Below are 17894 nucleotides of genomic sequence, written 5' to 3'. Positions count from 1 at the left end.
ATTTTGGTCTAGGCTTCCAGACTGTTATAAACATTTTGAACTATTTTATTTTCTTAGGTGTAAGCTACCCTTTGGTGCCATGTGCAAATTTTTAAAAAACATATTTTCTATTTTTTTGTTCAAGTCATTTATAAAAAAAAATTAAACAATACCATGTGCAAAATATAACCTTCAGCATTTCATTTGTCGCTTCTCTCTAAAATCACAGTGAATACTGGATTAACAATCTTTGGGTATTGTGCCGTCGTGCTTGGGGGCTATTAGTCTTAATGAAGGAGGGATGGACGTGGTACTTTCCCCCCAAGGGATTGCTTCTTGCCCTCCTTTAGGAAACTGGAACTCCCAAAAACCCAAAACGATGTAAATTGCTCAAAATGAGTTTTATTTATCACAAAGTCATTTCTTTAAAGCAATGAGCTGGAAAACTTTAGAGGGGTGAAGGAAAACATACATTATAGTCTCAATAAGTCCGGGGTCCAAGGGGTTTGAAGCTGAGAAGCCTCACCAAGTTTCCTCCTTCCTCAATGGCTGTGAATGCCGGAGCAAACCACAACCCCAGTTCAGATGGCCTATGTCTTGAAGATTCAGGATCTTCCTCTGGTGCCAAAAGAACCAGCTTGAAGGCGCCTGGGTCTCCTCAACAATTGTCCAGGATGATCTAGACGTAAAGCATGAGTCCCAGGGGTAAAACCTCAGAACTGGTGCTAAGAGGTAACTTAAATCAGGGTCTTTAAGAATGAAGTCTTTTACTGACGTCCATGTGGTATGATCTCTGAAGGCAGAATGAAGAGAAAGGAAGTTCTCCCCTCTTGCAGGAAGAGGTGGAGCCAAACAGTACTGATTGACAGCTACAAGCAACCAATCCATACAACTGTACACAAGCAATGTAAAAAGGGGCAGGATTAAACATGATACAACAGTTTAAGTCTAACAACTAACAGTTTTATATATAGGTGGCACCACTCGCGCTGTCACAGGTATGGTCCATCAAAAACAGCTACAAATTCATATGCCAGTAGCCATCAAACAACTCATATTTTTCCAATTTGTCCACAAAAACTCCATGGGGGATCTTATAAAAAACCTTACTGAAATCAAGGCATACTACACAAGCTCCTACCAAGTTTGTAACTCCATCAGAAAAAGATAGAAGACTTGTCTGGTATGACTTGTTTTTGAAAAACCCATGCTTACTCTTAATCAATATATACTTTTCTGGTTGTTATTAGAATGACTGTTTCATGAAGCTTTCACAAACCATTATCTGTATTTATATCAAGCTGATAGGTCTCTAGTTGTGTTCTTTCCTCTTACATCTTGAAGAATGGACAATTTCTGTATTTCTCCTGCCATATTAATTATCAATTATGTACACAGTGTAATAATAAAACATGGATCTCTAAGAGAATACAAAGCACATTCAGTAGATGTAGACCTTTCCCTTAAAACTGTTTATGTTGAATTGCTTTTACTTAAAATTGCTAAAATTATGAAAATATTCCCCATTACTTGAATTAATTTCAAGCATTTAAGTGTGAGTTATGTAACCTTCATTCATAATAATAACTTCCATAATGCACAACTGGTTAATATGTATGAAGAACATGCCTTTCAATTTTATCTCAAACTAAGGGAAGGAAGAAAGAGTTCCATAATATTATTAGACATCTTTCCTCCTATTCTCAGCATGGCTGATGTCACAAATACCTGACTACTATTTCTGGCAGTGAGATTACAGAATCTAAACTGTACCTTTTTATTTCCTCTCTGACATTCATATTTTAATGCCATTTCTCTATATTGCCAAAGGGCTTATATTAAAAACAGCAGGCTTCTAGATATAGGAAGCCGGGAGACAATGCCATTGTGATATTCAGGGGAAAAGCCAAGCCAAGCCAAAAAAAAATCAAACAAGCAAAATATACACCCATGAGCAAAGGCTCAACACTGTCTAATTTAACACCTTTGCTAGGTTAAATACTTATTGCATTTTATGTGTGCACAGTAGTCCAATACTATTAATTTTAAGATTATCAATGGATTACTCAAATAACTGTGTAGCTATTAATCTGTCAGAGTGAGATCTAGGAGTATGGAAAGTTTCAATCTGCAAGTCTTTTCTGTACCATACTATTAGTTTTCTTTTGGGTTTACTGAGTTTCCCCACCCCACATGCAATTGTGTGCTTCCTGTAGCATCCTACCACTTGGGTAACTACAAAGAGTGCTTGGGAAGACCATTTGAGTGAGTAGCTGTTTATCTGGAAAGACCAGATGAAAGCATAGGAATAAGATTAAAAAACCAGACAAACCTGGTGACTGGTTAAGTGGGCAATGGGAGTTTTGAAATGCTTCACTACAAGTTAGATTCTAGCCTTCTGAAAGATATTATATTCAGTATTTTTAGATTAAAATTGATGTGTAGCCAAGTAAATTCAGAATTTAATCAAGATGGCAAAAGGGTACTAAGGAAGAAGGACACGCCAGATAGGAAAGACTACAGTACTTTGGTTTGGCCTAAGCCTACTGTGAATAGCAAGACTTCCTACCCTCCTTATGAGTTAATTGAGTGTAAACTACCGTAGCACTTTGAATTTAGTTTACAGCATTTTAACTAGGGCATTTTAAAAGCAGTTGAAAAAGTGGAAAGACAGAAGATTAATTGGGACTGTCTCTATCAAATCAGTGCAGCTCGAATTTATGGAAGATAAGCTACATTTCTGAAAAATACCCTCCCTGGACTATATTAATCCCTGTTAGCAATCTCAGTTCAATTGAGTTAATTATGAGTCTAAAATAACCATATAATGCAGTTTCAAACTGCTTTATATGATAGTGTAGGGTTAGGGTTAGGGTATGTATACTATGTACCTAGTCATTTCTGACTCTCTCTCCAAACCCAATTATGGCAGAGCTTATAGGGATTAAAAATATTGTGAAGTGAGTGGGCAAATATTAGGTATGGATCGATTGGGTTGATGTGAGTTTTTTACAGCAACCCAGTGAATCCAGCCGTGAAAGCCTACAACAATACATATTAATAAGGAGATTCCATCTGAACATGAGGAAGACCTTCCTGACTGTGAGAGCCATTCAGCAGTGGAACTCTCTGCCCCAGAGTGTTTTGGAGGCTCCTTCTTTGGAAGCCTTTAAACCGAGGCTGGATGGCCATCTGTCAGGGGTGCTTTGAATACAATATTCCTTCTTCTTGGCAGGGGGTTGGACTGGATGTCCCGTGACTCTATGTCCAACTCTATGATTCTATGATTCAAATAGACCCTTTTAAAACACACACACACACACCCCACCCCACATGGTCTGCAGAGAAAACAGCATTTGTATGGAGAAAAATATAAATACAAGCCCTATGAGGAGCGGCTTAAGGAGCTGGGCCTTTAGCCTAAAGAAGGCTGAGAGGAGATATGATAGCCATGTATAAATATGTGAGAGGAAGCCACAGGGAGGAGGGAGTAAGATTGTTTTCTGCTTCCCTGGAGACTAGGACGTGGAACAATGGCTTCAAACTACAAGAAAGGAGATTCCATTTGAACATGAGGAAGAACTTCCTGACTGTGAGAGCCATTCAGCAGTGGAACTCTCTGCCCCGGAGTGGCAGGGGGTTGGACTGGATGGCCCATGAGGTCTCTTCCAACTCTATGATTCTATGATTCTATAATAAAATTTGATGAAATTGAGGATTTATTATGCACAAAACTCACACATTATTGAAATGCATGGAAAACACAGTGTTTGTCTATACAGTGTTTGGCAGATTTTCTAGTAGGGTCTTAGTATGTTAATATGTTAATGGATGAAGATTTCTATTATAACTTTAGCTAATTTGACAATGTATTTTTTTAAATCAACACATTCTCTTTAATTTTTCTGTTTTATTTGCAGAATACAGAGGCATTTAAAATAAATGTTAATTAAAACTGTCTTGCACACTGAATTCGTTGGGAATACACACATTTTTGGGATTTGAACAGATTTGTATAGGACTGAAGCATAGGATACTCTTTAATGGTGACATTAAATGAACAATTACGCAAAACATATGTATATATAGAGAGAGGGGGGAGGGGGGAAGTGTAATAGCCCACACTGAATTTGTTACATCTGAAGATCTGAAGATGTTACTCTAGATACTGAGCTTTTCCTTTAGTCGCAGAACACATCATCATTTATCAATTCTGTTGATCTCATAACCATAGAGATTATTAAGAGAGCTTAGACTCTGCCATTGATATTATCATTTAATCCAGAGCAAAGAATCAATGTGACTTTATATTTATATAGCATTTGAACATTATTGTACTCCAGGGAACTATTATTGCTAGCCTAAATTTTCTTCTCCAATAAGTAAAGCACTAGCACTAGCACTTGAAATTAGCTTCTAGGTAAACTTGAATTTGTACCAACTTTCTTTTTTATTTGAAAGGCATTAATATGTTATTTCTGATGTAATTTTCAACTCAACTAATCCTTATTGTTTCTAGTTGTCTTAAAGATTACAGTACATAAGGAAATGATGTTGCAAGCACCATGGATGATTGTCTTGTGCTTCCTACATCAAAGGATCAAATGCAGATAAGCTTGTAAAGCCCTTTATAGAGAGCCAGCATGCTAAGGAAGAAGGAGAAGAGGCAAAGCCAACAGCATCATTTGAACAGGGAGAAAGGCTGCAGCCTACTTCTTTGTCTGTTTTCTAACCTCTCTCCCTGAGAACTTCTGCCTGTCTTCCCACCATTTCCACCAGTACAAGGACTCTCGGGAAGCTTACATACAGCTTACACACATGACTTCAATGCACGCCAAAAGGGCGTTAAGTCCTCCAAAAACTATAAGTACTCCAAAAACCAAAAATCCAGATAATTGGGCATTGTGGGCTGGGGAACATACAACAAAACTGTTATATTAATTATACACATTCAAGTCACATGGGCTCCTACAAAAAAATTCACTTTGAGTTGTACTACATAGTGCATAATATAATAGTCACAGAAATTAAGATTGCTACAAATAGTTGTCCTTAGACCATGCCACAGATAGTGTTTATCAATCTTGATACTGTGAATTATGGGAATGAATTTCCCTGTAAGCAAAACATGGGCTAGGGATGGATATATTCAGTTTCTGATGGTCCTCCAGAGGACCAGGCAGACCGCTAGTCACACCATTGCAATTCATATGAGAGACCATAAAGAAAGCAGAACTGAACATGATTTAGGATAGTATTTAATATTGGTGATTTTCTGGCAGTAGTATTGTCTACCACTTGCTACCTGATTATTTCAATTTCAAGTACCAAACCCAGAACCTTGCTTATGGAAAGTATACATTCTTTTGTATAGTGAGCTATATCTCCCACTGGAGATTATTTGGGAGGCCAAATCAGCTGCAAATTATTAGAAATATGTATCAGGGAAGGTTTATAAGTCTGATAATGAATTAAATCTTACATAAAAATAAAGCAAAAAACAAGATGTTAGTCTTGGAGGCAGGAATCATAGTTCACTTTGCAGGCAAAGTAGGATCACTCCAAGTCAGGGCACTCAATAATGATCCTGCTGGATCACTTCCTCCCCCCTCCCACATAGAGCTAAGATCACCTCTATTTTATCTTGATCTCAATAACAATAAAAATTAAAATATATTTTCTGAACACCTAATCATGAAAAATCTTAGAGACCTAAGCAGTAATCTGTTCAGGATATGCTACATCTGGTTAGCCTATAATGAAGAGCAAGTTTGGACAAGTTCCCATGAGTGTCCAAATCCTGTGATCTTCACTGGCCTCAGTTAGCAGCCTGCATGCTTTTGTATTTGAAAGCTCCATTGAAAAATGACTACCGTTCAAGTAGAAATGGGTAGAAGTCATCACTTTTACACACATAGAAAAAGGCTGTGAACCAGCATAACCTCTACTGTCTCCTTTGTATGACCTTCTGTGACAAGAGATTTGTAACAGGAACAGAAAAGAATGAATAATTAATACATTTACTGATGTCTAAAACAGTGACACAAGCCTGGCTTTAGCGGTATATTTTATTAATGAGCATTAAAAACAATTGCTCTCTTAGTGCAGCTAGCAGCCTTGATAGGGATGGAGAAAGAAGGAAGGAGGAAAATATGCCACTGCCTTCAAGTTTTTGAAAAAAAATATCATTCAGATACTTATTAAAAGAGAAAGAATAAAATGTTAAAGGGTTCTACTGCTCTCCATATTTTCAATGACCTTTTAGAAGTGGAAGTCTATGAGAACCATAACTATATAATCCTATGGAACTTTCCCCCTTGTTATTTGTTTATTTCATATCAAAAGCATTGCATAAATTAGTATAAAACTCATAAAAATAGAAGGAGTGCAGGTGGCTAAATATCTTTTGACCAAAAATGGGCAATAGCAATGGCATTGTCTGTAGCCTCCAAAAATTCTTCCTCTGTACATGAGGCAGGGCAAAGTGGGCAAGCATACAGATGCAGAGTTGTCTGTTCTGCTCCATAGTCACACAAGGTGTGGGATTCTTTTAGGTAGTGCCATTTTGCCAGGTTGTCTTTTGATCTGCCCACTCCACTTCTGAGTCTGTTCAGGGACTTCAAAGTTGCCCATTCTTGGTTTACCCCTAGAGGAAGACCCTCCTGGGGGGCCATCCATTTGGGATTTCCTGGTTTAATTGCCCAGAGGGATACCCTTGCTGTTGCTGGAGGGGCACCAAGAGGAGTGGTAGTTCTCATAAATCTTTTCCTTAATTTGTGTCTACTGGGAGGAGAATGATAGCCATGTAGTGGATGGCTTTCACAGTGTCCAACCTCATTTCTCTCACATTTAGCAACAACCTCATGTCACACATCGGGGGGGGGGGGCAATGCCAGCTAGCTTGCAGAGTTTATCAATAGGTGTAGGTTTGAGAGACCCTGTGATTGTTCTGCATGTTTCATGTGAATGGTGAAGATTGTCACAGTGTAATTTTGTTAAAAGTTGGTTTATGAAACTCAAAAATCTTTAAAGCAGAGCTTGGCAACTGTGCAAATGTGAGGCAACTTTTTTCCTCAGGGCTCCTTTCCACCCACTCGACAGAGCAGACTGGCATTTTCCAGATGGGCACTTTGCAGATGGGCAGAGAATTCGTTCTGGAGAAGGAAGTCTGTGACCTCATCAGAACATTATCATTATCCATTGATTTTCATATACTCAAAAGGCACCCCAAATCATTTCCACTAGGCCTGGGTAACAATGGAAAAATTTGTTTCTAAAATCGATTCGTTTTTGGGGTTTTTTTGCATTTCGATATTTAAAAGAATTCCGATTTTTTTTAAAAAAAAGTTCGATATTTACAAAATTTCGTAAATGGTAAAAAAATTACAAAACAATAACGAAACAATAACGAATCGATTCGTTAATGGTGGACGTGACAGCGCAATATGCTAAAAAACCTCCAAATGGGACAGGGGGAACATCTGAAGCTTCCCTCTCCCTCTGTTGTTGACTGTTGGTGTGATATTATAATTTTTTTTCAGTAATTAAACAAAAAACAACTATAAAACTTGCCCCAGACATGCGGAAATAATAACGAAACGACCTCAAACCAATAACGAAACGAATACATAACGAAATACGAAGCATTTACGAAACGAATTGAAAAATTCGTTTCATTTTTAAGCTGCTCCAGAATGGTTTGTTATCGCTTCGTTAACAAAAAATTAACGAATTTTTAACAAATTACGAATTAACGAAACAAAACCGCCCAGTCCTAATTTCCACCATCCTCATAATAAGAGGTTTGTAGGGTGAGAATAGAACACCAAATGGAAGAAATATTGGAGGGCAAATCATATCTGAAAGATTTTTGTCCTCATCCCTCCCATCTTTTTAGGCATCATTTTCTCATGAGAAGAGTCTTCATGGTGGCCAGGGACATTTTCCAGTAAATTTTAGGGGGTAAAATGGGGGGCTTCAGGGTGGCTTCATGTTATCCTGATTTCAGTGTATCAGCACGGGTTTTAGGTATGTGTGGAGAAATGCCCTTAGTCTATAAAGGTTTGTACTACAACTTCATTCCTGTTTGTCTTGAATACACTACATGACCTCTTTGCATATTCATGGATTCTATTTGGCCAGTGTGTTAGTGATGCCTGTACTCTGTTATAGGGAATAAAGTGACTCCATTAGCCCATTTTCACTTTGTTCAACTCAGTTCTAAAAATCCCCCTAAATATTTTTTTTCTTACAGATTTAAATGCATTTGCATTGCCAGATGCAGACATGCATATGTAGTTGTGTGCTTAAAGGACAGGTACGTGCTATGCCAATTACAAATTCAAGGTGAGGATGTATAGGTAGTATGCCTGTTAATAAACCTAAATGTCAAGGTAATTACTGTGCATTATATTTATGTGACTCTGCTGGACATCGTTATTATTTTCCGATTACTTCACTTTTCATCCTAAAGAATGGTATGAAGTAGATGTCTTACAAACAGCAATTTGACCATGAAAAAGGTTTTTGCAGGGAGCAACACACAGAAACACACACACAGGTAGTAACAACTCTATTAAGCAAGAAGTAATTGTATTCATCTTTCTTGACCTTTCAGCCTTCTGTAGATAATTATTATGTGTTGCAAGGATGTGAATATCTCTTTCATTATTGCCATTGACTGAAAAAAGATGAGATTGAATTGAACATGAGAAGTGAAAAGATGTGCAAGTTCAACCATCTAATGGAACATTTCACTGTTGTCTTAATTGCCCAATAAATTATTTTTAGTACACAAAATAATGACCAAAGATGATATGGAAGTGAAATGTGCTTTCTTTTACAAAACTTACATGCAAACTGAAGTTTTGCTTTCCTGCTCAAAATTGTTCCAAATGAATTTGTGACCAAACACTGGTATGTTCCAATATCCTGTTTTTTATGTGGGTTATTGATTGCCAAGCTGCCTCCATCCAGCCTGTAGTGATAACTCATGGTAAGATCAATATCTGTGCCATTTTGCTTCCACCTTTGAGGAGAAAAAAAATCAAATTATACTTATAATTTACAGATGCTGTCCAGGTTTCATTTTTAAATAGTGGGCTGTAGCATATCTGCAACAATAAAACCATGGTAAAATATTAGAATATTATTCTATATTTCACTGAAGACTGGTTTTTATATCCATCTTGGAGCTTGAACTGTAAATTTTACTGTTTGAAAAATCCTTTCTTTTTACAGGTGCATCCTAAGCAAATATACAAATGTCTACAAAACAATAATTATAACTTATTCATGCTAACCAACCCATACATTTGAATAGCAATACTGTGAATGATGTGATTACAGATTTTTTTTTTAAAAAAAACATACTATAAATGTTGCCTGAAAATATTTTACAGTTCTTGCATTTGGTGTCATAAATTTGCTTATAGGAATGATTTCAGAGATATAAATCAGAACAAATTATACTTCAAAGGACAAGTAGAAAGCAGGGAAAGGATGTTTATCCCACTAGTTTGAGATTGATAATGTAATAATGATAACACTGTTATTTTAAAACATGATTTGTCTCTGTTAGCCTGTTAGAGAGAAAATGAATCGTGTCTGCAACATATCACAGCTATTTACAAATGTCAAAATAAATTGTATTTTATAGATAATCACATTTTGCACAAGCATAAAACATCTTGTGGATTAACAATTTCTTTTATTAAAAGAGAGTACTCCTTACTCATGTAAAAGCTCATATCATGCTCTGCTGAAGTTGTTATCATGTTTACGGAACAATTAAATGAATTTCCCAAGAGAAATTCTTCTTTAAGGGGCAACCATACATAAAATAGACAGTTGTGGGGCAAAGAGAGCAGAAGAGAAGGTCAAACATTAAGGTCATGAAAAAAATATTATGTTACCTTATATAAACATGAGAAAAATACAAAAATACAGTGAAATGTTTTGTATTTTCACACAAGCCACTTAGCAGCTCTATCTTTTTCTTTTAAAAAAGGTCTACCCTGAGCAGGGGAAGACATCTGAATTTGCTAGGAAGGAGCTTCCTTCCCCCTGGACAGCTGGAGGAGGAAAGAGGTTTACCTCCACTTCTGAATGGGAGACTGTAGAAAAGTAGTTCTGGACAGGACTACTTTATGGGGGCAGATCCTAAGAAGTTAACAGATGGCCCTCTTCATTCTTGAGACTCATTAACAGTATAATTAATTGGTTGCCTTTGTGGGCCAGGTAGATTTTTTCCCCTCCTATGTTCTAGGAGGGTTTTTTGCTTACCCTTTACTGTTCTCAGGGGCAAATTGGGATGGTGTTGTCTTAAATAGGCCTTGACGGAAAAGAGCTAAGGGAACTTACAATTTGGTGTACACCCAAGGCATCCCCCCTTTGGGGTGAAGGTCATGAACTGAAACATTCACCTGTGATTCATTTAGACAAGGTGAGATGAAATCAAATAGCCTAGGAATGGGGAGAGTCTGGCCTAAACAACCTTGGGAGAGACTTCTCCAGCACATTTCCCTTAAAGATTGCATGGGTTAAGTCAACAGGGGACCCAGGTGCTTCGCCCTATTTAGCTGAGGGGAAGCTCAGGCAGCGATGCTACCTTGGCTTTATCCATACTACGTTCATGACACCCTTAGCAATAGATACAGTTACAAAGTTAAATAGGTAACAGTTAATAAAAGTTGCCCATATTTCAACCCATAGCCATTGAATGGTCTTTATTTTGGGGGTTGGCAGGCAAAATAAGAGCTGGGAAATTTGCCTTTCATATGACCAGATATGATGTCTCAATTTGTTCCTTTTTAAAGAAATCTACCCTTTTCATCTCAGGAGTGCCTGGTAAAGGTTGCAGAGAAAAAGATTAGCAGCATACCAATTTAATTTGCATGCTGACTTGTGCTTTTAAGTAATAAATGTCATTATTTGTTTTTGTGCTTCAAAAGTATCCTGTTGATGTTGCTCATTGTGATGATGAAAACAAGAAACTTCCCATGTTACTTGTGCTGATCATTTCAATTCTGTAATGTAACACACTCTTATTTTTTTTTTTAGGAGGGGAAACATAGTATTGATAGAAGAATGACATAAAACCTGAACAATTCATATCCAAATGCCTTTTAAAATAAGGTTATGTCTGAAAGCAATAAGTCATAGCTGGTTACACAGTCTCACCTGCAGTGGGCACCTTGGTCTAATTTTTCACTTCCCATAGCACCGCGTCCTTCAATTCACCTGACTTGGCCTGATTGGGAAGCTATAATTCCTTCATTTAGTAGGGTTAATAGTGCATTTGCTTTGCTTTTGGGGAGTTACAATGATGTTCCTTCTCTCTTTCACACCTTCACTCGAAGCTTGGTTGGTGGGAATTACAGAGTGGACCTTCTTAGTGGCTGCTGCTCAACTCTGGAACTCTCCACTCCCTACTCTCCTTCTGGTGACAGGCTTTTTATTCAGGCAGGCTTTTAAAGAAGGTTTTTCTAAAGATCAAGTCAAGGGTGCTGTGGTTTAAGCTTTGAATATGTTTTTAATCAGTTTTTAGGGTTTAAATTGTTTACTTTTTAATACCATTAATATTTAATTCTATTTTAATGTTTGCAAATCTTTAGGTTTTAAATTGTATTTTATTTGGTTTTACTGTTAGTTGTTTTGAGTCTCTTTTGCAGAGAGCAAAAGCGGGGTATAAATAAACAGATTATTATTATTGTTATTATTACTCCTTATTTGGTCATCTTTTCAGGCAATCAATCACTTCCTCTAGGGGATCTTTTTCCCTCCATGATTGATATTGCAGGGTGAATATATGGATATATTCTCCTTAAAGTATTGTTAATTAGAAAAAAAAGATAAGGGAGATATTGATGACAAGGATGAAGAGAAAATTAAAAATAAACCAAAGTAGATAGGACTTGGCAAAATTGGTTGCCCAATTTATTTATCTATGCTAGGATGGTGGCCAGATAGCAGAAATGGCTAGCAACATATTTTTTGATTTTGTATATAGAACATGTAGATTTTGCTGGTCCAGTCTGGTTGCTTTATGATAAAAGATTTTGAATGATGGTGGAAGTTTATCCCTCCCTCTGGTGAGACTAAATGCATTTGCAGCTCTGGGTGAAAATTATGACCGCTGCAAAACCAATCATGTGTGAGTGATCGCACAGTTAGCATATAGAGCAAAAAGTTCAAATGAATACAGTAACACAGCCACAATGAATCAGCCACAATGAATCAGAAGGCCCAAAAGCAACAGGAGAAGCTGCTTTGTTGAGAGTTTTGGTGTCAGACAAAAATGTTCAAAATGCAGTGGACTCAGGAAGTGGTAAGGATCAGAAATCAGGGAAGAAGGTGGCAGAAACACCCCGCATTCAAAATTTGCCAACCTCATTAAATTAGTTAAATTCCAGGCTTGATAAAGAATTAGCTTTTTTTTGAGGGGTGGGCTTCAATTTTTGGAGGGGGATTTCTTTTCAGAGAATCTGTCATCCCTATAAGTTTAAACTGTTAAAGTCTGCTGTTAGGTTGGAATAGACATTAAGGGATAAGTTTCAGGAAGAAGTATCGGGGCACATCTACACTGATCACTAAGGTTGCTTAGGTCAGTGTATGGTTTGATCAGTCGTATGGCAGGTAAACACAATGCTGATCTGATCTAGGTTAATCCAGGAGTTAAACTAACTTAGGGAAAACCTGAATTCTGAAGCAAGATTTAGATTGTCCCTGAGTTAGGGACAATTAAGACATCTGGTCCAGTTTACAGACAGAAATAAATTGTCTTGACAGCTATCCGGCACTCTCTTGGATCAGGAGGCTCAAAGATATTAAAATGGCTGTCCTCCCCCCATCTCTCATGTTGTGATTGGCTACAGCCGTGACACGAACAGCTACCATACTCTTGGGAGTTCAGCTGCCTTGTGGCAGGTCTCATATCTCACAAAAAAAAGGCAAGGAGGAGGGAGAGGGGAGGAATTATTTATTCCCATCTCAGACTCCTTTGTGAGTCACAGGACCTGACACAAGGCTACTGGATCCTCAAAAGTATGGTAGTCATCTGAGTCACAGCTGTAACCAGCCATGATGCAGGAGGAGTGAGGGTTGCTAGGTCCTTGCCCAGCGGCACCAAACTGTGTTCAGTGTGGCTGGGCAATAGGGATTGTCTGTCACAGACAAGGTGGCAAACTGAACCCCTTTTGGACCACCAAGCAAGTCTGGGATGCAGGATCAACTCTGCTTTAAGGACAGAATGGGCCCTAATAATAGGCCTTATCGGCGGGAGGTGGTTATTTCTTTCTCTTCCTGTTCTCAATTTAAGAGTGTCTCCCCTTGGTATTGTGCCAAAGAAAGCCCCAGGTGAAAATGGAACTATGAACTAATTGTGTAACTGGAAAAGCAAGTCAGTTCATTATGCCATTTCCTTGAGAGTTGTGTTCTGTTCAGTACATATCCTTTTATGTGGCAGTATAGGAAGTGAATTGATGTACAAGTTGAATTGGTGAAATATGGAAACTACTTGTTCTACACTGTAGAATTCATTCAGTTTGGAACCACTAACTGACATAGCTCAATGCTATGTGATCTTGAAAGCTGTAATTTGATAATGCACCGGCACTCTTTGGAAGAGCGAACTAAATATATTGCAAAACTACAAGTCCCATGATCCCATAACCATGGCAGATTTCTGACACTGGCAATCTAAGAAGAATCAAAATTTCTTACCTGAAAATGTTTAAAGCTTAGATTGCATCAGGATGGATAATACATTAACCTCCAGAGGTTGTTTAATTCTGGCGCTCATCAACCTTCACCATTACCCATTCTTGTTAGGATAGATGAGAGACCTACAACCTCATCACATTGAAGAGGTCACATGGAGCGAATTGCCAGCCACTGTGGCGAATCGGCTGGGCAGCAGGGCAATCCTGGTGCCCTGCACTCTGCCTCACCCACAGTGATGCTTTCCCATCACACATGAGGAAGTATTGCTGTGTGACTTCTCCATGCACTGGCCTCATTGTTCCTTATGGAACACGGGAAGCCTCCTGTGTAATGGTCACAGCGTTATATGATGCTTGTGCCCCAGTTAATCAATGGAGCCCCGCCAAAAGTCAGCAAGCATTATGGGGCTCCGATCAACAATAAAGGCGCAAGCATACTATAATATGTGTAGGTCCTAACTCTTACAATATCTACAGGGAATAAATTACTCACCTTGGACTATATCATAATTGGTTTCAAGGTTTGCTAAGAGACACAGCAATAAGAGTAATAAATGAAGTTCTATAAACTATCACTGCTGTGGTTTCCATCCCTAAAATCTGTCTGAAAAATTGCTACCATGAGTTCTCTTTATCAAATCTAATGCTATGTATGTAGGGTATTTATGACTCTCATGGAGAAGGGTCTAATGATATATATTAGAAAACATATTTTGAGGGTGATATATATTTTCAAAGATGAGTGAAAACTAATCATATACCAGACTCATTGCATTCTAGAAACAAAGTGTATGAGCAAATTTTAAATTATTTACCCTGAACCTCTTTAAAAAAAATTGCCTTCATGAATGAGATGACATCAAGAGTCTTAAAGCACACATAGCACATCAGTTGCTGGTAATTCTGACTCTGATTCTCAAGTCCTGTGTCCAATTTCACAATTTTGCCAGGCCCACTGGAGCTGTTGAGTCTTTTTCAGCATCCCATTTTCTATGTTATTGCTCTATATTTCAGTTAATTCACCTCCCCGTCACCCACCCCTCAATTTAAATGTATGTACAGTATTCCCCCGATACCCAAACCCCTGCCCAGATTTCTAGCTTTGGATATATGGTAGTGTTTAATTTGCCAGCTCCCTTAAATTTCAGAATCAATCAATGAAATAACTGCTGTCATCATTACATGTCTCCCAATTAAGCTCTATAATTGTTTCTCAACACAGATGCAAAGTTGTTGGCTTATTCTCAGCAAATGAATTTTTTACAGTGTCCCCATAATCATTCTAATCACACAGTATGATTATTATTAAACTGTGCATATAGATCAGGGAATCATCTCCTAGTTAGGGTCCATTCTTAATTAATACATTTAAATCAATGAAGCAAAATTATTAATGGATGCATGTGATTGTCAGGTGAGGATTTAATCATATTGCACATACCCTAGTGAATTACTTAAGATGAAAAACAATAACTTGATGATTTCATATAATTTCAAATGCAAGAATTGAAATTCAGTGTTGTTTTAATGAATTTAGATTTAGACCCTTTAATATTACTTTATCTGTGTAAAAATGCAATAGCTTTTTAAACTGTAAAAATGAAAGCAAAAAATGATTGAACCTAAAGTTTAGAAAGCATATAGGCATAGTACAGTCAATGCCTATATGTGTGTTTAAATTTTAAATATAATAAATTGGACTATAGACACCATGGATGCAAACGGTTTCATAATAATAAAGTACCTTTTATCCAGAATCCTTGGGATCAAAAGTGTTTTGAATTTTTGGGGTTTCGGAATACCTGTATTTGTATATGAGCAGTTTCTGAGTTATACACATCTGATTTACAAATGACTCATAGTTAAAAATGGGGGTGAGAAAACAGGGAGAGAAATCTATTCCTAGGAAGCAAAATTCACTCCTTGAAGAGTTATTGTAGGCAAAAAGTGTCTCCACTGAAGCTGTATCAGCACTCCTTGATTCAACAACAAGTCATTTTTTTTTCAAAATTCAATTATCACAGGGATGAAAAGTGAGGTGAAATTGCCTGAACTGGGACACAGATAGCAAAGCAAACACCAAAGGGATGTTAACCCTTCCTTATGCTATCCGAAGCTAATATATATGGCTAGAGTTAAGACTTAAAAATATACCTGTTCCAACTTACACACAAACTCAACTTAAGAATAAACCTATAGAGCCTGTCTTATTCATAACTTGGTAACTGCATGTATATGTACATAATGAGATATCTTGGAGAAGGGACTGAAGTCTAAACATGAAATGCATTTCTATTAAACATACAGCTTGGATTATGTGTTTGCTTAAATTTGTGGACATCCCACTTAAACCATAGACTAGCAGTGTTTCTCAAACTCTGCTCTTCCAAATATTTTGGACTTCAGCTCCTAGAAATCCCAGATATTTTACCAGCTGGTGGGAATTGTGGGAGCTGAAGTTCAAAACATCTGGAGAAGCAAAGTTTGAGAAACAGTGGCCAAATGTATGGCCTCTCTGTCTTGATACAATGAAGAAAATACGTGATGTCTGCAGATAAGGAAGCAAAAGTGGTGGTGAATCCACTCTGCACACTGTCTTCAAAATAGTTTGAGCACAGTGAGTAATCCCTTTAAGATTCATATTAAAACCTGGGGTGAATTCTCTTGTTTTAATGGAATATGAAATGATGCTTCCATAGTATTATAAAATGAAATATTAATTTCTTCTAATTGAATCAATTAACAAAATAATGTAAACAGCACAGCCTTGACAACAAAGCACTGTGGACTAGAAAGAGAACTGTTTGCATCTTGCATTTTAAACAGAACTGCTTCTATTCAATGCAGTTGGAATGAATAAGTATGAATTCAACTGTGGAAGTTGCTTGAATTGCACACTAATGCAGTGAACACTAATAAAGCAATTACAATAAGTCTCAAACTTAGGACTTGGTCCTAGAACTAATGTGGGAAGACAGGTTGAGTTATAATGGCAATATTCAGATCCTAAGATCTTCAGAGCAGACTCTCTTTCAGTGCAGTGTTTCATAGGATGAAGCTGAACTAGTTTAAATTGCTCTGATGAGAGGTACTCAGCTTGTTGAACTGAGCAGCTGGTTGGCAATGAAAAATCAATCATCATTTATCCAGCACACTTGAGCAAGCCTGTTCTTTTTTGCTTAGGGCCATCTCCCTTTAGCTCAATCCTGATTTGAACTGACAAAGAAAGCAATTTCCCCAAAGGTGGAAAATAGTTGGGAGTTTCCACATCTGGAATTCTGCAAAATAGAATGAAATCATGCTTCGGGTAATATCATCAAAAGCAAAAGAAGATTAAAACATTGAGTTGGTTGCATATGCACAAGGGCAGCTAGGTGGAATTAGGTAAAGAGGCTCATTGTGGGAGCAATAAAATAAAAGTTTAAGTTCTCTCTTAATATGGTGCCGTGATGCTCAGTTAATTCTACAGACATCTCTCCCATTTCCCACATATGTTGTTGCAATTCTCTGTGGAATCCATGGCCCCATTCTGCTGCCTTAGGCCCCTTCTACACCACCATATATCTCAGGATCTGATACCAGATTATCTGTTTATCCCAGATTATATGGCAGTGGAGACTCATATCAGTTCAAAGTAGATAACCTGGGATCAGATACTGACTTATAAGGATAGTGTAGAAGGGCCTAGGGCCCCTTTCCCCAGGTGTATTAAATCTACCTTGAACTATATTATATGGCAGCGTGGACTCAGATAATCCAGTTCAAAGCCGATATTGTGGATTGTCTGCCTTGATATTTTGGATTATACGGCTATGTGGGGACCCTTCCACACAGCCCTATATCCCAGAATATAAAGGCAGAAAATCCCACAATATCTGCTTTAAACTGGGTTATTTGAGTCCACGCTGCCATATAATCTTGTTCAATGTAGATTTAATACACCTGGGGGCAGAGGCCACACTCAGATAATGTGGGATTTTTTGTCTTGATATTCTGGGATATGGGGCTATGTGGAAGGGTCATGGGATGACTCTTAGAAAATGGTTACAGAGTACCACGATACAGTGATTGCAACAAGATTTGCTTGGAGACCTGTGAGTATGATATCCTGTTCATATTACATTACGAAAGCAGCAATAACTAGTGTCTAAGGTTTCAGAGTCTTTGAATCTATTTTACAAGATACCAGAGTTC

The 17894-nt window shown here is 37.6% G+C and overlaps 1 protein-coding gene across 4 annotated transcripts in view; it reads right to left on the bottom strand.

Annotated features, from left to right (window-relative positions):
- Window positions 1-17894, bottom strand: part of CNTN6 (contactin 6) — a 304683-nt gene that overhangs the window by 150299 nt on the left and 136490 nt on the right. For 2 of the 4 annotated variants that reach the window (XM_060766326.2, XM_060766324.2), the window contains exon 4: window positions 8832-9007. The exons of 1 other annotated variant lie outside the window; for it this stretch is intronic. In XM_060766326.2, the coding sequence (XP_060622309.2) occupies window positions 8832-9007 (176 nt within the window). Of the gene's footprint in view, window positions 1-754; window positions 844-8831; window positions 9008-17894 lie in introns of those variants that run through there. One more of the 4 variants, XM_060766327.2, reaches the window with a different exon arrangement.

This window comes from Anolis sagrei, chromosome 2, assembly GCF_037176765.1.
Source record: "Anolis sagrei isolate rAnoSag1 chromosome 2, rAnoSag1.mat, whole genome shotgun sequence".
NCBI classification, from domain to species: domain Eukaryota; kingdom Metazoa; phylum Chordata; class Lepidosauria; order Squamata; family Dactyloidae; genus Anolis; species Anolis sagrei.
The sequence above is the reverse complement of the archived record's forward strand: the minus strand, read 5'-3'. Positions and strand labels throughout refer to the sequence as shown.